At 42.4% G+C, this 19,972-nt stretch overlaps 1 protein-coding gene across 1 annotated transcript in view; it reads right to left on the bottom strand.

Moving 5' to 3' along the window:
- Positions 1 to 19,972, bottom strand: part of LOC114364603 (uncharacterized) — a 67,246-nt gene extending 47,274 nt beyond the window's left edge. Inside the window, exons 1-19 of the mRNA XM_028320814.1 lie at positions 19,784 to 19,972; positions 19,226 to 19,348; positions 17,406 to 17,597; positions 15,987 to 16,113; positions 14,944 to 15,081; positions 14,203 to 14,296; positions 12,045 to 12,194; positions 10,923 to 11,064; positions 10,029 to 10,202; positions 8,812 to 8,944; positions 8,345 to 8,473; positions 6,007 to 6,108; positions 5,255 to 5,382; positions 4,618 to 4,761; positions 3,728 to 3,863; positions 3,208 to 3,303; positions 2,057 to 2,167; positions 1,014 to 1,103; positions 301 to 472 (exon numbers count right to left, since the gene is read on the bottom strand). Of these exons, the coding sequence (XP_028176615.1) occupies positions 301 to 472; positions 1,014 to 1,103; positions 2,057 to 2,167; positions 3,208 to 3,303; positions 3,728 to 3,863; positions 4,618 to 4,761; positions 5,255 to 5,382; positions 6,007 to 6,108; positions 8,345 to 8,473; positions 8,812 to 8,944; positions 10,029 to 10,202; positions 10,923 to 11,064; positions 12,045 to 12,194; positions 14,203 to 14,296; positions 14,944 to 15,081; positions 15,987 to 16,113; positions 17,406 to 17,597; positions 19,226 to 19,308 (2,341 nt within the window). The 5' untranslated portion in view covers positions 19,309 to 19,348; positions 19,784 to 19,972. The remainder of the gene's footprint in view (positions 1 to 300; positions 473 to 1,013; positions 1,104 to 2,056; positions 2,168 to 3,207; positions 3,304 to 3,727; positions 3,864 to 4,617; positions 4,762 to 5,254; positions 5,383 to 6,006; positions 6,109 to 8,344; positions 8,474 to 8,811; positions 8,945 to 10,028; positions 10,203 to 10,922; positions 11,065 to 12,044; positions 12,195 to 14,202; positions 14,297 to 14,943; positions 15,082 to 15,986; positions 16,114 to 17,405; positions 17,598 to 19,225; positions 19,349 to 19,783) is intronic.

Below are 19,972 nucleotides of genomic sequence, written 5' to 3'. Positions count from 1 at the left end.
GAAGGACTTTTCCCACAAATAATTGATTTGGTTCTGATGATCTTGGTGTTGCTTCTGCAGAAGAGACTAAATATCGCAGTCACCTTTTAAGACATTCACAGGAAGGTCAGAAAGGAAACTAAAATAACGCCCGAATTCACAAACATTACTAAGAGGTATCACGCGTGGACGCACAAGGTCACACAAACCAATCACAGAGCTCTATTCAACGATGTGAGTCCGATTTGCTGCTTCACTTGGGCAAGCATCGTTTGGGATTACGGGAATAAGACCTAATGATGGTACATAAAAACCACTCACGCTTCATCTTATTCATCGGGTCGGGCATCTCTCCCTGTTCGAACACGTTGACATCAGAGATGCTGAAAGGCTTCCTCTTCAGATCCGAAGCGCTCTCCATAAAGTGTTCGCAGAGACGGCTGATACGCGTGAAGTACATGAGGCAGGCTTTGCCGCCGTCGCGGAGGCCCACCTGGGTGGAGTTTTAACGATATAAATGCAGGTTGCAGATCAAAAGTTAATCTAAGACTTGTTTTCTTCCACGTCAGTAAGTATCGGTTCCTAAACTTCCTAACATAGGTCGATCCTATGAATATATTCTAGGGTATTCGTATGTTCGATCTATGTTAGTTTTAATCTAACTTGAGTCTTGTTTGGTCGTGCAAGTTACCATACCAGCAAATTTGTTTTTTCATACAATCAATATGAAATCTCTGCGTAGACATAGGCAATTTTTGTTTTTGTTTCCAGAAGCTTCCACTTGAGTTGACACCAACTCTGTTTTCTGTGATCTTTGACGTTTCGGTAACAAAAAGTGTCCATTTTCTCTAGTGAGAATAGATCCCATGATCTTTCTCTTGTCAAGATACTGCGTTGTGATGGAACCAACATTGTTTCATCATGCTGAATCTTACCCTTTAACAGTAACACCAGAACCTCTAAAAATAAAAATGATGACAATGACTTTGACTCTGAAAAGAAAATAATATTGTATTTGGAGCTGAGCCACTTACCCTATACCCATAGCGGTCGGCAGGCCACGGGTGGTAGATGTAGTACCGGCCACCTTCGTTCCAGATGGCCACTTCATATTCCCCTGGGATCTATGAAAAACGGGAAAAACATTATTTTAATTCTGATCCACTCCGATTTCCGTCATGTGATTTCTCCAGCCTCAGTTGCACCACCTTACTTTAATAGTAACTATAACTATAAATGTAACCGGTGTTTTTTTTAAGGAGATTGACAGTCTTGTGACGTTTGTTATGCTTCAACCGTTGGTGTGGTTGAAACTTAGGACTATATTTCACCGGGACACCATGGCGGCGCAACCAGTCGCCGGCTACCAACAAAATGTATACAGCTCTATAGAGAGTTACTCACCTGGTGTCCGTTTGGTTGCGCAAAGCTGTATACATTTTGTTGGTAGCGGCAGGCCTGTTCATCTCCGCGAGTTTACATCGAATACAAAACACGCACGATGGCCCACCTACAGGATACTATTCGACAAGGCCTCACATACGAGCGAACATTGACTCACGCACGCGTATTTTTGTGTATGATGGAAGAAAATAAAGAAAATGGTGTACTAAATACTGTGCAGTATTTAACTGCCTAAATAATAACAAAAACACAGAATGTACTTTTTTAAGTTGCCTCAAGACACTGAGAGGTAAATAAGTAGTTAATATTAACATGATAATTCATGCTAAATCCTATATTTCCTCCGCCATTTTCCGCAGTTTGGCACCTCACGTCACATCATTTTACCGAAGTCAGCCCTATAGCTTCGGCGCAGTGCCGATCACTGACGTTTGTCAACAAAATGGTGCTTGACTCTTGAGACAGGCTAAATTACACCATATTGTTAATGACATTGAGCCTAAATTTTTTTAAATACCTTCGCGAATTAAAACTTCTGTACTTATTAATATTCTGTGGTAGCGGCGACTGGTTGCGCCGCCATGGTGTCCCGGTAAAATTTAGCCCTTATAGTTAAAGTAAGATGGTGCAACCCAGGGTTAGAATATAATATAAATAGTTCGTAAGAACTTACTTGCAAAACGCCTGAATCGGCCTCCTTGAAGAAATTCTCCAGACCTCTACACAGATCCAACACCTTCGGGTTTCCAGATACCAGTTTTCCCCACACCGCTATTCCACGAAGCTGTAAAACAATGTAATTAAAAACACCCTAAGTGGAAAATATCCTAAGCTATGAAGCCTTTACCATGAAACTGGATGGTTCAAAGGCGTTTGACAGAAACTAGTAGTTCTAAGACTAGGTGCAGACCATCGATTTTTAGTTGGCCGATAGTTGTGCCCGATTTAGAATAGTATGAAGAATCGGCCAAATTGAATCGGCGTAATGTGCGCACTTCCATACATGTCCATTCTGATCAACTGCCCAACTAAACTATCGGCCGACAAAAAATCTATGGTCTGCGCATAGGCTAAAAGTAAGCCTGTACAAAACTTGAAGTAGGCTCACAACCAGTCTGGCCTGCGTGGGGAGTGTAAGCCTAATCTTCCATTTGCCTCTGGTAAATTGGAGAGGGCTGTGCTCCTGCTGAATGATGATACCCAATGATGAACAGCGTACTTTCTAAAAGAACGGCCGTTTCTAGACAGGATTGTAGGAGGTGTTCCTCAAGGCTCCTGGATCACCCTCTCTCTAGTTCTCTACCAGAGGCAAATGGAGAATTTAAAAAAAACTGAGCGCCAATAGACCAACGATCTCGTCAGACAGGCCGACTCGAGATCCGAGGAACGCTAGTTCCGTGTTCATCTCCCCACCAAGAAAGAGTCAAATATTTCAATATTTTACGGGACTATTCCCACCTCTCGTTCCCACCACTGCAACTCCTATGTAGCCAGGATCTACAGCTTGACCGCCATAAAAACCTAACCAATGAAGGTCAAGTTTGTCCCGGGGGAAAGTTAAACTGTCATTGGACCCGCAACGAAATTAATCAGAAGAACATAGGAGGAGTTCGAAATTAAGGCTCGACTTCCCTCCATTGCGAAGGGGATGACAGGTGACAAACAAAGGTTTAAAACCTTTAAGATAAGATTATGCACCACGGACAATAAATATCAATTATGGGGGCCTATCTTATGAGCAAATACAAAATCGCTTAAAAGCACGGAAATTTTTCCTTGTCGCTTAAATAGTTTCCTAATATAAAGTAATTTTAATATGTTTACCTTATGCTTGTATTCCGTGTCTCTCATCCTGAAGGTCTCCTTCAGCTCACCGAGGACCAGCCTCCTGATGGGTCCACCTCGTTCCACCAAGGACTCCTGATCGGACAACACGTTATTGAAAATCTACTAGCAATCGATTCTTGAATGGGCTAAATACCATATCTACCTAAATAAGCAAAAATTTGTATCTAAGTCTGCTACAGTTTTATGCTTAGAACGTGAAACCTATTTATAATTTTGGTTTGGAGATAGATAGAAGATCTAGCCAAGAAAAGGCGAGACTTATCCAATCTGTTCTTTCCATTCTACTACTGTAACTCCTGTACAGACAGGATCTGCTGCTTGATCGCCAATGAAAGTCAACCAGTGAAAGCACGGGACGGCATGGGTTTACTAATGGAAAAAAATGGAAAAAAATAGATGAAAGCACAGAAACAACACACAAACAGGTGATTCTGACATTCGCAGCTGAAAATCAGCAAAACTACAAGCTACAGGTTCATCCTCTCAGAATACTGACCCTGTACAAATTATACCCCACGTCTAAGGTCTCGTCCAGGGTATCTTCATTCCAGGCCCGTGCCCGCAGACGACGCAGCATGGCTAGTGCGGCCACGCAGCAGGATACTCCGGTGTATGACTTGAACGTTTGGTACCTGAAGATGGAAGCTTGGTACATCCTTTGAAGAGGTGGCATTTCTAAACACTTGACCGGGCTAAATGTTGCCTTATGAATATGTAGATGACATGAGCATAATATGTTTCCTGTGGTCCTGCCTCTGATCCACACCACTGTCGGGTCTATTCTTACTTCTCGTTTCCACCGCTGCAACTCCTGTGTAGCCAGGATCTACAGCTTGACTGCTAACAACCTAACCAGAAAATGCCGAAAGGCATTAAGTCCGCCTTATGTACACCGTTCTATGTGCATATAAGTTTTAAATAAATAAATAAATAAACCAGTGAAGGTCAAGTTGTCCCGGGGAAAAGTTAAACTGTCATTGGACCCGCAACGAAATTAATCAGAAGAATGAGGAGAAGAAAGAAGATTGATGAAAAAACATTGGTCTATTATTGGCGAAAATCTCAATGAGTTTACCCTATGTCTAAGTAGCTCAGAGATCAGCAGTCAGCCATCAAGCGTCGTGGGTCCGATGATCCCTATCTTGAGAAATTAGATTCGTTCTTTCGTTCGTTTCAGCCGAAAGACGTCCACTGCTGGACAAAGGCATCCCCCAAGGATTTCCACAAAGACCGGTCCTGCGCCGCTCGCATCCAGGCACCTCCTGCGACCTTCACCAGATCGTCGGTCCACCTAGTGGGAGGCCTGCCCACGCTACGTCTTCCGGCTTCAAGATATTAGAAACATAGGAGGAGTTCGAAGTTAAAGCAGTTTTCATCTGCACTCACCTGTAGCTAGCCATGTGCCTGGTCGCCCTCATGATCCACCTTTCCACGTCCAACTGTTGGAACTGCGAGTGGTAGTTCTTGTTGGCGATCTCCACCGGACTGTGGATGACTGTCTCCGACTTCGGACGGGGGATCATGTCGTCTCTGTTCGATTGGTGAAGAGGAAAAGAGAGGTTATCTTTATCTTTTGTATTCGAAAGCGTTGATTACTGGACTAAGGTCTCTCTCAAGCATTTCAAGAGCAAATAGCTAACAGAAAATCTATCTTTTACAATCGAAAGACATCCATTTTTTTAAATAAAGATTATTAGCAAATTGTTTTTGCACCCTCGTCCCGATTATCACTTTCCATCAGGCGAGGTGTAGGCCAAGAGCTTCCTTGATGTAAAGCCTGGTCTGTGAGTACGTAGAATTTTGTCTATTGACCCCAAGCTACCCAATCATCCTTATCGCTCGCGAGTAATTATATTGCTGTCGCGACTGTGCGACCGGCCGCCCGCAGTGAGTGTGCGAGCGCGACAGCAACATAATTACTTGCGAGCGATATGGATGGGTAGCTTGGGGTCATTGGACAAAATTCTACGTGCTCACAGACCAGACTATAAATAAAAATATATGCAGTATATTCCACACTCACCTGCCGTAGTTGTGTCCGTCACTCCGAGGGCAATAGAGGAAGAAGTCCTCACCCCTCATGGACATGATCTGATCTTGGGTTGGAGCCGGTGGGGCCCTCTCTGGAGCCATTGGCAGTTGAGGAGGAGGCTACAAAGATATGGGAGGATAGTTAGTTAGTTTTGCAATCGAATACCACACTTAGGGAGGATATAAACGGGACTATTCCCACCTCTCGTTCCCACCGCTGCAACTCCTTTGTAGCCAGGATCTACAGCTTGACCACCAATAACCCAACCAGTGAAGGTCAAGTTTGTCCCGGGGGAAAGTTAAACTGTCATTGGAGCCGCAACGAAATTAATCAAAAGAACGGGAGAAGAAGAATGGGAGACTGACGAATCTAGATAACTGGGGCACCGCAGTTGTTATATGGATGATTTCATCATCATCATTACAGCCATAGCACGTCCACTGCTGAACATAGGCCTCCCCCAATGATTTCCACATCGCCCCGTTGGTAGCGGCCTGCATCCAGCGCCTTCCTGCTATCATTATGAGGTCGGCGCTCCACGTAGTGGATGGACGTCCTACGCTGGGTTTTTTGTGGTTGATTTAGCAACAAAAATATGAAAACAGGAAAGCATAGTGGATCATTGATTATGTTAGTATAGAAACTTGATTGTTACAGCTTCAAACTGACCGCAAACATTCACTTATTCGAGGTATTACGAACAGTTAAAATGCATTAAAACACTGTAGCTGTAATGGCCTTACCTCCTTCGGAGTCTTCTGGTAGAAGTCCCTGACCTTCTTCCTTGAAGTGGCCCTCGATGTGGCTAGACTGACAGCACTCAGAGAACATTGCGGGTATTGGCCCTGAAAATTTTATAAACACCTTCAAAAAAGCAGTATAATTAGATATAGGACTATTCCCACCACTTGTTCCTACCACTGCAACTCTTATGTAGTCAGGATCTACAGCTTGACCACCAATAACCCAAACAGTGAAGGTCAAGTTTGTCCCGGGGGAAAGTTAACTGTCATTAATTGTTTAGTATATTTAGGAAGATTCAAGCTAAAGATTGTGGCATCTAATGTAATTTTAACGAAGTTGATTTTAAAACAAATATGAATAGCCTGATGTGCAGTCGCGAATGAAAATTTTACGATGGATTAAAATGAAAAAGTCAAGGGTACCTACATAAACAAAGTGCCTTGGAATTTTGGGAACATGCTACTTCAAGGTCTTGGAGCAACAAGGCTTAGATTTACCCTAAAAATAATAAAAAAAACTTGTAGTAGGGATAGTAAGAGATTATCTAAAGGTCTAGCGTTTAGCGGGGTTTATGGGAGCGGAAGCGGAATTCCAGTATCCACTAGGGCTTGAATACCGGAATTCCAGAATTTCGTAACTCCGGAATTTCGGATACATTTTTACCGATATTTCAATTCCGGAACTGAAGCCAATATCGTATTCCGATATTGAAATTTTTCATAAATTATTTTAAATTTTCAAAACGTTTAAGTATCAAAATAGGTTCTTAGATAAGGAAGTCCTTGAGATATGTAACTTTATTAGTAATAGGTAACATTAAAGAGGCAATAGGGCGAAACCAAAGCTCCAAAATGTTCGCTAGAGTCAACTCTAATGGGCGAAGCCAGCTGAAGAGAGCGGATGATAGAGTAAAACCTGTTAATAGCTCAGCCACAGGACAGTTCCAACAGCTAAGCTAACGCGACACTATACCGAAGATTAGCCGGACATCAGCCCTTACGTGATTAGGATGGCTCTCAAACAGCTAAAGAACAACAAGGCACCGGGTGATGACGGAATTACCTCGGAACTTCTGAACGCGGCAGGTGATAAGCCGATACTGAAAGTCCTTCATAGACTGTAACTCCGTCTTACTCCAGGGAATAATGCCAGAGGCACGGAACAAATGCTTGGTGGTGTTTTTCTTTAAGAAAGGGGTAAAAGCCTTATTAAAGAATTACAGACCCATCTGGGTTCTGACTCTGTTTTTGAGAGCCATCACGAATAGTCTCGCGCGTAGGTTCGATGACTTATAGTCTCTCGAGGAAGCCAGTTATCGAAACGTTTACACTACCATATACCGCATCTATACGCTACGGCAGGTTATACAGAAGACTGAAGAGTCTAACTTGCCTATATGCTTGGCGTTCTTAGACTATGAGAAGGTCTTTGAGCCTGGCTGAACACGAGGGCGATTCCTCTGCGATTCCTCTGCAGCGAGTTGTGAGGCAGGGAGATGTAATAATACGTCGAATTCAACTCGGCTGGGCAGCGTTCGGGAAACTACATAACATCTTTTCGACCAAAACACTTCAGCGCCTAAAGACGAAAGTCTACAATCAGTGTGTGTTACCAGTAGTGATGACACACGGTTCGGAAACGTGGCCTCTTACTATAAGGCCTCTTACTTAAGCTCAAAGTTGCACACCATGGTATGGAGAGTGCTATGCTCGGTGTTTCTTTTCGAGATCGAACCAGAAATGAGGAGATTCGTAAACGAACTAAAGTTGCCTGACATATAGCGATCGGATTACCAAGCTAAAGTGGCAATGGGCAGGGCACATAGTACGTAGAACAGACGGCCGATGGGGCAAGGTTCTAAAGTGGAGGCCACATACGTGTACGTGTTTGTCGGTAGGCGCTTTCTTTTTTTAACCAACTCCGGAACTAGAACCGGAATTCCGGAGTTGAGTGCCCAATATCGGAAATCAGTTCCGGAGTTGAAAACTATCCGATATTGCAAGCCCTAGTATCCACCAAAGGGCGAGCAAGCCAAAGCCTAAGAGGTAGCCACGGACAAATTACCAAGTAAACTCGCGGAGGTGGACACCATCGGGTTTTAGTAGATTAAAGGACGTAGCCACTTATCAAGCCGGAAACTGATCGTAACCGTATCAACTCGAGGCGGTCAATATTCTTTGTATGAAACTCCATACTGCAACGCACACTTATCTGCACCGTAACACAAACGCCTCGCGGTTGACAGCGCTAAAGACGTTGATCCCTTTCTGAGTTGATAAGTCTGCTATGACCTTATAAGGGTGGATAAACGGAACAAGCCGTCGCGTAGATACGAACCTCCTTGAGCTTCTTTTCGATAAGCGCGTTAATGTTGATGCTGTCCCACTCGCTCTTGCAGTGGATCTTGAGCGCTTTCAAGTCAAGCTCGTAGTTGGGTTCGCGGATCAGCGGTTCTTTTTGGACCACCTGGATTTGGAAGAAGATGAGCATCTAAAGATGTTGTTTAGATTTAAAGCCGCGCTGTCTTTTACCCGATTTTTATTGTGCGTGTGTTACTTGATCAGCAACTTGCAATATAAGCAAGCTCCAAGGCGGCGTTTCGCGTCGCGTTGTATAGCCAGCGTCAAATAGTTCGTGACACCCAAAGTAGCCAAAAAGTTGGCAACACCTCTTTGTTACAATTGGAATAAGATTGTATCTTATCAACGTTTTGGTAACGAATAAATAAAGCGATTGCTGCCATGCTAAGTCCCTTCTGTAAAGAATATTTATTAGCTAATCGCTACAAGTGATGTAAAACTTACATCAATATTAGTGAGGGTGATGTAAGGTTTCGGCGTGCCCTTCTTCGCAGAATCCAAGTCCCCGTAGTTTGCCAAGAAGTCCAGCACGAACGAAGTGATTCCAGCGTATCTGAGGAAGGCTCCTGCACCACACCTGAAGCAAAATCATATTTAATATACTAGCCGACTTTGCAAACTCGTACCGCTTAGAATGTCATACTAAATAGTGTGGGTGTACCAGTCCAGTGCCAAACCAGCCCCCATAGACAAGTGGAAAGATGTGACAGTTGTAATTTTTAAAGGCCTTCGCTCCAACGTTTTCTGTATGGAGTTTTAAGTTTTACAACTTGACTAAGGTGGCAGGAACCAGTAGTCTCGAACCAAAAAATCTATATTTCGTCACTACTTATGCGTGTGGTAGGTATCCCTCTCGTATTTTTGCCAATCCGAAATTGAAAAATTCAACAGAATTAATGTTTTGGTATGAAATTGAATGGTCTACTGATTCAAGGAGCGCTCCTGGATACGAGCAGCGTAGGACCAGTTGCTGTAAAATCCTTGGGGGAGATCTTTATCCAACAGTGGACTACGGGTTTATGACGTTGAAACGAGTACTTCTGGTTTCTGGTGTGGTACTGATGCACCAAACATTCGTTTGTTTCAGCCGAAAGACGTCCACTGCTGGACAAAGGCCTCTCCCAAGGATTTCCACAAAGACCGGTCCTGCGCCGCTCGCATTCAGGCACCTCCCGCGACCTTGACCAGATCGTCGGTCCACTGAGTGGGAGGCCTGCACCAAACACTAAAGATAAGTAATAGACTTACGTTGATCGATTGATAGCGGCCTGCGTCCAGCGCTTCCCTGCTACCTTTACGATGTCGTAAGTAAGTAGTCTATATTATTATTATGTTTATGTATTTATGTGTATGTCTATTATATTTATTTGTATTATGTTATTTATTTTATGTAATCTTATGTAAGTAGGTTTATTATAAAAAAATGTAAATTTTTTGCACCGCCTTACTCTTTCTGCATGACCCGTGGTTGACTGGCAGAGAATGCCATCCGGCATTAAGTCCGCCACAGTGCATTTGTTACTTTGTGTGCTGAAGTATAAATAAAAATAAAAATAAATAAGTCCACCTTGTAGGTGGTGAACGTGGAAAGCATTGGGGGAGGCCTATGTTCAGCAGTGGACGTCCTATGGCTGAAATGATGATGATGATGATAGACTTACAAAGCGTCCGGCTGTCCGTTCTGATTCAGCGAGTGTGGGTCAAAGATGTAGCAGACGGTCTTGACCTGGGACCCAGCCTCCGGCGGAGGCGGGTGTCCCCACATTAGAAAATGCCTCGTCCCTCCGATAGAGAGAATCGTCATATAGGTGGTACCGGCTCTCTTCTCCATCATTCTGGGTAAGAAATAATCATAAATAATAAGTTAGTAGGTCGTCGTCGTCGTTTCAGCCGAAAGACGACCACTGCTGGACAAAGGCCTCCTCCAAGGATTTTCACAAAGGCCGGTCCTGCTCCGCTTGCATCCAGGCACCTCTCGCGACCTTCACCTGATCGTCGGTCCACCTAGTGGGAGGCCTGCCCACTCTGCTAAAAGCAGCTAAATCGCTGATCGCCGATGCTACAAGTAGCGTAGGTATGCTATGCTTGTATAATTGTAGTATGTAAGAGCTACATACTACAATTTAATGCTTTTTGGACATGGAAATTATTTTCGACTCTTTTCCTAGGTTGTTAGGAACTACATTATTACACTGGATAAAAATACTATAATTAACGTATCTACCTATGTTTGTTAGGTTGTTAGAAGACCTCAGCATAGATCATTTTCATCAACTCGGACGCGCCCCACCAATTTTTGGTCATGTCGCGCGGGGTGCGGGGAGTTTGATTCGAGAAATCCGAGCGGCATTATTGTAATGTGCGTGTGCACTCATGGATGATTTAGCGTGTACCGATAACACTCAAACATTAGCGGAAGAATGGTGGGGCACGTCTTTGTGGATGAAACTATCTTTCACAAATTCTTTTTGGACATAGGAATTATTTTGGACTCTTCTCCTATGTTGTTAGAAGACCTCAGTCCTACTTTATTTTACAAAATTTTTGTTACTTACGACATCAAGTCCGGCTCAGCTTGTATATTGTCCGGGTGCTTCGCCAACAGTCCTTTGTCTGTCTCCAGCATCTTGACGGTGTACTTAGTGTCATGCAGGAAGAACGACGTCAAGAGCTGGTTAAGTTGGAGGGCTGGTTTCCCTGGAGAATACATAAAATATATTGATACTAGCAGCCGCCCGCGACTTCGTACGCGTGGATCCCGTTTTACCCCCTTAGGTTGAATTTTGCAAAATCCCGTCTTAGTGAGCACGTTCTAAAAGAAATCCCCATGCAAAATTTGAAACTCCTAGCACTTGTAGCCTTTAACTTTTAAAGACACATTTTTAGTGGGTTTTATTAGCCTCTGACTTAACGGGACTTATCCCGCCTCTCTTTCCCACCGCTGCAACTCCTGTGCAGCCAGGATTTACAGCTTGGCTTTTAATTAAACCCAATCAGTGAAGATGAGTACCTTCTGAATTGTGTTGTCCCTCAAGGGGGACCAAAAAGGAATTCGCTTTTTACTCGTGGTTCCTCCGAACCGCTTGACTAATCACGCTGCGCCACGGTCCGCGTGATTTCATTAAAGAATCCCGCGCGCGGACGCGTTGTCAGTGTGTTGTGCCGCGCGTGTTTTCTATACAAACTGAGGTACTTTCATACAATGATTAAATCTGTCGTCCCGCGTACCGCGGCGGAGCGCGGCGCAGTGTGATAATCGTTTAACTCCTGATTGTCCCCCGATAGATGCCTCTGCTTTGTCCTCCCAACAGGACCACAAGAAAGCTTTTACACTTGGATACCCTACCATTTTGATTCTCCTTTTGCTCTAAATAGGAATCTAGAAGCTAGAAAAAATGGGTTTACAAAATAGGGAGGTAGCATAGTGGGGAAGTTAACAGTGAGGAGTTAGCACTTAGCACAGTGATATGTTAGTATGGCGGGTAAAACAATGTTTAGTTAGGAATATGGGAATCAGCATAATGAGGAGTAAGCTTAATGGAGAGTTGGTATACCAACACTTTTGAAAACCTGTTATAAAGACAACACCAGTACTATCTGAAAAAATTAAGCTTGCAGGCATGCATTCTCGCAGTAGGAAGTTTAGTCCTAAAATAGCATTTTTAGCAATGTCTTACCTTTATAGCACTTCATAGCCAGCAAGCACTGCTTGTAGTACCGGTCGCCGGTCAGAATGATGTCGTCTACGTCCCGTCTATTCAACTGTGCTGGAGTCTTCTCCTCCAGAAGAGCGCGGCATATGACCGCTATACAGCCGGTTTGAGACCCTGGATGGTAATAAAGAAGATATTTTTAAAACAAGTTTTTATGTAAATAGTTATTTTTTTGGTTGTGTTCAGTGTGTGGAGTGTGAACACTAATCATTGTCATCCACAATTCCACAAACAGTCATGGATGGGCGTCATTTGTATCCAGAACTTTTTAGAAATAGATTTGTCCATCGGGTAGGAGGATTATTTGTGTACTTTTTAAGCTATAGGTCTAGCGCTCAACTCAGTCAGTGCCTGAGGCACGGGAGGGTGTTTTGTGACGGTCAAATGTCAGCGAGACTTTTGGATCTCCTTCAGGTGTATGCTCTGTCACGTTATAATAATATATCGTCGGCTGATTGCAAGAAGTCAATAACTACAAAAAGTCATTAAGTGTCCATACTAGCATGGCGATATTGGCCGCGACTTATACTATATTATGCAAGAATCAGTAAATGGATATCTGCCGTACTTTGGAAGATTTATTTTTGTAAAACTTGATAAATACAGTTTCGTCAATTTTTATAGCATTAAAGTAATTATTGTCCATTAATGATTTTGTGTCGTAACATAGTCGATACACACACTGTTTTGACTAACTGCCAGAACTTAATAAAGATTTATAATGCGCCTATCCTTGTTCATCCCAGCCGTTCCTTAACTGCGTTTGCTGCACCTCTTCTTAATCTTGCCAACAGAGACAGTGCAGTGTGGATGACATAGAAAAGACAACACATGAGATGTTTTCTCCATGAACATTTTCTACACGGTAGTGTCTGAGGGAGGATTATTTTGTGCTCGTGTATACCGTATTTTTATCTAGCAATTAGCATCGGTTATGTAAGAATTCGTAGCTAGTGATTTACAAAATTATATCATCTGTAGTTGCGAAAATTTTGCGACAACACACGAGATGTAATCTTCATGAAAATTTTCTACACGGTAGTGTCTGAGGGAGGATTATTTCGTGCTCGTGTATACCCTATTTTTATCTAGCAATTAGCATCGGTTATGTAAGAATTCGTAGCTACAGATTTACAAAATTATATCATCTGTAGTTGCGAAAATTTTCATGAAGAAAACGTCATCTCGTGTGTTGTCTTTTCTATGTCATCCACACTGCACTGTTTCTGAATTTTTTGTTTAGAATGTGACCCAGAAGATATATATTATTTTGAACGTAATTTAACTTGATTTAACATATGTATCACGGTAATCCGATAAAGTAAAAAGTAATTACTTCTTGGTTTGTTATAGTTGGCCATCAGTCAAAAGACATTATAGCCTGACCAGGAACATAAAAACCCTGGCATAGAGGCGCGTCAATTGCATTTGATAGTGCAACACTGAGTACAGTCGTAAGGTAAACGGCTANGCGCACATTTAAAATAAAGTTTGTTTACACTTTGACAGCAATAGACTGACATGCAAGGTGACATGTCAATGAAGTTTTCAGTTACTGTTGCCATTAAAAGAAATTAGTACCATTAGTTTTCCGCAACATGGCGAGGGTTTTTATGTACCTGGTCAGGCTATAACTTCATATTTTGATTTTTTTTAAATACTGTGTACGTTATTTTGAAATGCCAGTGACTAAAAATTTTTACTAAGACTTATTTTTATGTATCGGCATTTTCATTGCGGCGCTACCTATTATATATTTTTTTAAATGGCTTTTTTCTCTCCAAACTTCATTAAGCTATTTCTCGAAATCATGTTTCTGCTAGTTAATGACTTCTTGCAATCAGCCGACGATATGTCATTGTCACCCCTCCCATGCCGCTCCCATACCTCATGCACTGACTGAGTTAGGCGCAAAAAGTACCTTGTAACTTCACTAACGGGACTATTCCCACCTCTCGTTCCCACCGCTGCAACTCCTGTGTAGCCAGGATCTACAGCTTGACCGCCAATAACCCAACCAGTGAAGATCAAGTTTGTCTCGGGGGAAAGTTAAACTGTCATTGGACCCGCAACGAAATTAATCAGAAGAACATAGGAGGAGTTATAAGTTATGTTAACGAACCGCAAGCAGTAGAAGAATACTTCTTGGAGTTGCAGGCGATGCTCCCTTGTATGATCATCTTGTTCTTCTCCACTTGGCAGAAGTTGTGCCAGATCTGAAACACACTTTAGTTTCAGCATTAGGCCCAAAACACACGGTGAAACGCAACTGCAACTGCTAGTTACTTTTGAGTTGCATCTAAGTTTCTGCCATAGCGTCCGTTGAGAGACCACACATGACGCGACCAGTTTGAAACTTTCAGTTTCAGTTTCATTTATCAGAATCATCAGAAAGTTGCAGTTTCGTTGAAGTTGCGTTTCACCGTCTGTTCTGGGCCTTAGAGTTTAGTTTCAGCATTAGGCCCAGAACAGACGGTGAAACGCAACTGCAATGAAACTGCAACTGCTAGTTACTTTTGAGTTGCATCTAAGTTTCTGCCATTTGATTCTACTTTCAGCATTTGATTCTAGTTTCAGCATAAATTTTGATTCTAGTTTCAGCATTTGATTTGAGATTCAACATTTGACTTTGGTTTATTTAGCATTTGACTTTAGTTTCAGCATTTGGATTTAGTTTGATGAAGCTCAAATATTCTCAGAAATTGTCTAATTTACGAGTGGTGTACTTTTTAAACCGAAAAGAAGAGCTAATGACGTAGCTGAGAGTCAAATCTAGAGAATAATAAAATTATTTAAGATGGGTTTTTGAAACGCATTTTTTTTTCTACATAAAAACTGTTTAAAGTAAGGAGTTTGAACTCACCTTCCTCAACTTAGCACACTCGTACAAAGGCTGCGTGACCTCTTCGAGAGGGATCCGCTGCCTCTTCGGTCGCGGCCGCCGGCGGCGGCGGTACGGCGGCACCCAACGCCGGAACTTCATCTCGGGGATGTCTATAGTCTATGGTGAAATGCATGGTCAAATCGCAACAAACTGGCTGTCAGATAATAGGGATGTTGGGTATTTAGCAGCGCGACTGGGGTTGGCAGGACATGTTTGGCTTTTTAGGGACTTGTCCGGCCAAATATTGTCTTGTCCGGCCTGTCCGGCTTTTATTAGGCTTTTTATTTGGCTGCCGCGGTGACGCTAACGCAGCACAGAGTCCGGCTTTTGTGTTTTTGGACCCGGTACCCTAAGCGCGACAGACGCGCTGCTGAAAATTTCATACTATGTGACAGCGGATGCCTGACTTCACATTATAAAACCGCCGCTGCCGCGCTGCTGTCGCGCTACTAACGCTCTAATGTGAAAGCGCTCTTAAAGTACGCGTGGCCGCACAGGGTGACATACGAACCAATCACAGAGCTCTATTCAACGCTGTGCGTTCGATTTGCTGCTTTACTTAAACAAGCAGCGTTTGTGAATACGGGCGTTAGTCCGTCAGTTAACTTATCGAAAAAATACTCGACACGTATATTTCACTTTTTCAAAGTAATGAAAATTTTAAGAGATAAAGCGCGTTAAAGTTCCGTGACGTCAAGGAGTGCTTTTTAAAAGTGTTGCACTTTGTGACGTCACGCGGAATTTCAACGAATTTCAATGCAACTTCGTACCTAATTAGGTATAGATCGTTTCATCCACGATGACGCGCCCCACCATTCTTCCGCTAATGTTTGAGTGTCGGTACCTGCACGCTAAATCATCCATGAGTGCACACGCACACTACAATAATGACTGGATGGATTGCTCAGATCAAACTCCCCGCACCCCGCGCGACCGAGACTAAAAATTGGTGGGGCGCGTCTTCCTGGATGAAACGATCTATAATTAGGTACTTGTTTGACCAAGGGGTAGCAACTACTTACTATAGCCGGCATCCTCTGCGGTGGCGGTGGCGGGTGCCAGGGCCTCGTCCGGATCTTCACCTTGGTGATCTCCGGCCATCGCCGCTTGAAGCGCTGCTTGCGGAGTTGCGCGCGGTATTCTGCTTCCCTGGTACACAAAAGACAATGCCGGAAATTGGCGTCTTTTTTTTTCGCGCGGCCATCGACCAAATAATGTTTTTTAGATACAAAANGACTCCAACTGAACAGTAGACAGGACATCAGCCTGCTAAAACTGCATAAAATGCTGCAGTGCATAAATGGCAATGCCAGATTTTGTATGGACGGTGGCGTCTTTTTTTTTTCGCGCGACCATCGACCAAACTTTGTTTTTTGATTAAAAAATAGTGTAATAAACCAAACTTACTATGACATGTATACCTCTAAACTCAGTCTGAACTGAGTTACGAGCATTAGAAGTTTGATGATTTACATACTAGATTTGCTTTTTGCGCGCAAGTTTTGTAAGAAATTGCAACAAAATAGTGAGATTGTATGTGTAAACAAGCAATACCATCCATTAAAGGCTCCAGACATCAGTGTGGAGCAGAATCAGCGCAATAAAAAAATTGCGCAATATTTTGTTGCAATTTCTTACAAAACTTGCGCGCAAAAAGCAAATCTAGTATGTAAATCATCAAACTTCTAACGCTCGTAACTCAGTTCAGACTGAGTTTAGAGGTATACATGTCATAGTAAGTTTGGTTTATTACACTATTTTTTAATCAAAAAACAAAGTTTGGTCGATGGTCGCGCGAAAAAAAAAAGACGCCACCGTCCATACAAAATCTGGCATTGCCATTTATGCACTGCAGCATTTTATGCAGTTTTAGCAGGCTGATGTCCTGTCTACTGTTCAGTTGGAGTCCTATCTATTGCATAACAAAATGGAGACACAGAGTGGTGTGCGGAGACGAATGGCATAGCGAGGTTAGGCAGGTTAGGAGCTTTTCACCAAAGCATAGAAGAACCATACTTAACCATTCCAATTGAAGTTGAGTGGAAACGAGACGTTAACGAAATTCTAGTGGTCGCTCGATCCTTTCATCTCGTCTCTTCTTTAGTGAAAAAAATATTTAGCTTGGAATGATGGATAGAGTTATTTGACTGAAGTCAAGAAATTTTACTTATGATTCCATCGATCCACCTAAGGTGGAATAATGTACAGCAAACTGGCTAAGAGTTATATTGCTGTGACGACATCGAAATTATGTGTACTAGGTTTTACACGCAATTAAGAACTTATAATGCCAACGTGATTAAACCTACGAAAATCTTTATACTCTGAACTGGAATTTCCACCTGTATACCTGATTTACCTTAGCCGGATCAGAGCAGGTTCACTTATTTAGGACTTTAACAGAATACAACAAAGTTCAAAATAATGCCTCGTTTACTTACTCTCTCGCAATCTGCGAAGGTGTCTTCACGATCTCATCCTCCGCCTCAGCCATTTCAACGAGCACCCTCTTGGATTTATCATCCTTCTTCTTATCTTTATGATCCTTATCTTTATCTTTATCCTTATGCTCTTTATCTTTAGGTTCTTTTTCCTCCTTCTTCTCATGACCGGTGTCACCTCCGGCTGATATGCTGTAAAAATCATCATCATAATCAGCAAATATCGCACATAGCTCGTAGAGACGATGGCCGTTGGGGCAGAAAAGTTCTCGAGTGGCGACCACTGGCTGGAAGACGTAGCGTGGGCAGGCTTCCTACTAGGTGGACCGACGATCTGGTGAAGGTTGCGGCAGAAGCCTGGATGCGGGCAGCGCAGGACCGTTCATTGTGGAAAACCTTGGGGGAGGCCTTTGAACGTCATTTGGCTGAACGATACCTACATAAGAATCAGCAAAAAAATTTTTATCGCTTGTTCCCACCGCTGCAACTCCTGTGTAGCCAGGATCTACAGCTTGACCGCCAATAAAAACCTAACCAGTGAAGGTCAAGTCAAGTTTTTCATATCATCATCAGGTCATTTAGTCCCCACTACAAGAGGACGTTTTTCTAATTTACCAGAGGCAAATGAAGGATTTGGCCTACACTCCCCACGCTGGCCAGACGGGTTGGGGAGGCCAGGTCGCATAATTTCTCCTTCGATTTGCTCCCTGAACACTATGAGAAAGAGTGTGAAAGAGAGGGAGAGAGAATGAAAACTGACACCCATCTCACTTCTGAAGAACTTTGCGGAAATAGTTAAGCTTTTTATTGCAAATAGTGCACAATCCAATCAAGTTAACTGCGCACTTGACGGCCGTGACGTCACATCGCCGCTCTGGTACGGACGGGGCGAACGCGTGAGTGAGTGTCGCATTCTAGCGAGGTGCGCAGTTAGCGCAGCAGTATAGTAATAACTAGCGGCCGCCCGCGACTTAGTACGCGTGGATCCCATTTTACACTATCGTGGAGTTTCGTAAAAATCCGTTCTTAGTCAGCACCTACGTTCTAAAAGGAACCCCCATACAAAATTTGAGACTTCTAGCAATAAAATTGTCGTTTCTGAGATTTCGTGAGTCAGTGACGTTTCGTTTTTAAAGATATAATATACTGGTCATCACAAAAATCGGCCCACCTACGTTTTACAGGAAAACTCGTTTCTACTGACACAATCATGGTGCCCCAACAATATTGGTGTTATTATTGAAAGCCCAATAAATATCCTTAAAGAAAAACACATTTAATTTCTTAATAAACGATTAACATTATCGCGATGTACAATAAATGTGACTTGAAAAAAGACCTCACTTTGGGCTCACCTCTGGGATCAATTAGACCAATTTTTATGGTTATAAAACCAACTAATGATCGCACGTGTCCTCTTTAACAGATGGATAGCGATTAATCCCAACTTAACAGTTTTATAGCCATAAAAGAAAGTTGGCAAAAGCGTAACTACCTATTTTTTGAAGAAGTGACTCTGGATTCTTCTACAGACACATTTTTGGGGTAAAAACCTTTCCTTTAATGAAATGAAGTTTAGAACTAGGCTTTTAAATGGTGCCAACATTGGTGGGAAGTGGGGATGCATACGTTTGAAAGTGCTTGTCGCGGGAGGGTCGATTTTTGTGATGACCAGTGTATTTAAAAATATAAAAAAAACTTACACCAGAGCCTTGTCTTTGTCCGGGTATCGTTCTCCAGCGTAACCACTCGGCTTAGGCATTATTTATCCTACAAACGAAAGAAAAAATACAAAAAATAAACAAAAAAAGCACACTCACGTAAATTTTCTAGATTTCTCGGCGCCTGGTACCACGCTTTGTCTAGATTTTGGGTCCGGTGCTGTACTCTGTCTCGACGCCATTTTGTGTGCAGAAAAAAAGCCCTTTTAAGCGATTTTGGGCCTATAGGACAAAAAGGTTGGTTAAAAAACTAAAAATAAATTAGAGAAAAAAAAGAGAGCATAAATGTTTTGGCCAAAACAATTTAGGAGAATAGATTATTCATTTTTTTTTATATTGTAAGAAAAAACAAAATAGTAGTCAAACACTTGTATTTTTTAACCAAATTTAAAAAAGGAGGAGGTTTATTTTTTATTAGTACCTATTTGTCTTAATGTAACTGTCTTTAAGTTGTTAAATAAATAAAAATAAAAAAATTAATGCAGTTTTAGAGACACTTTTCAGGTACTTGGGGCACGAATAAACATCGTTCTCGTTAACGTATGGTAGGTTGTTTTTAAAACAAAACAGAGCCGGTTGTACAAGGAATACGATTAATACTCAATACTCAATATACGATTACTAGAGTTATTCGTGCCCAGGGTACTGATTACTCACTTTTTCCTTTCTGCCATTACACGTCAAGCGTAAACTGAATCAGCAGTCGTGTGCTTCGGAAACTTCACAGTTACTTCTTACATAAATCTTTGGACAATAATCTGAAAGAATTACGAAATATTAAAGCAAAGGTACTTGATGATTTTCGTTTCATCCACGAAGACGCGCCCTACCAATTTTTGGTCTCTG

The sequence above is a fragment of the Ostrinia furnacalis genome, unplaced genomic scaffold (genome assembly GCF_004193835.3).
Source record: "Ostrinia furnacalis isolate ACB-3 unplaced genomic scaffold, ASM419383v2 OfSCF7454, whole genome shotgun sequence".
Classification (NCBI taxonomy): Eukaryota; Metazoa; Arthropoda; class Insecta; order Lepidoptera; family Crambidae; genus Ostrinia; species Ostrinia furnacalis.
Note: the sequence above shows the minus strand (reverse complement) of the source record. Positions and strands in the feature narration are given on the sequence as shown.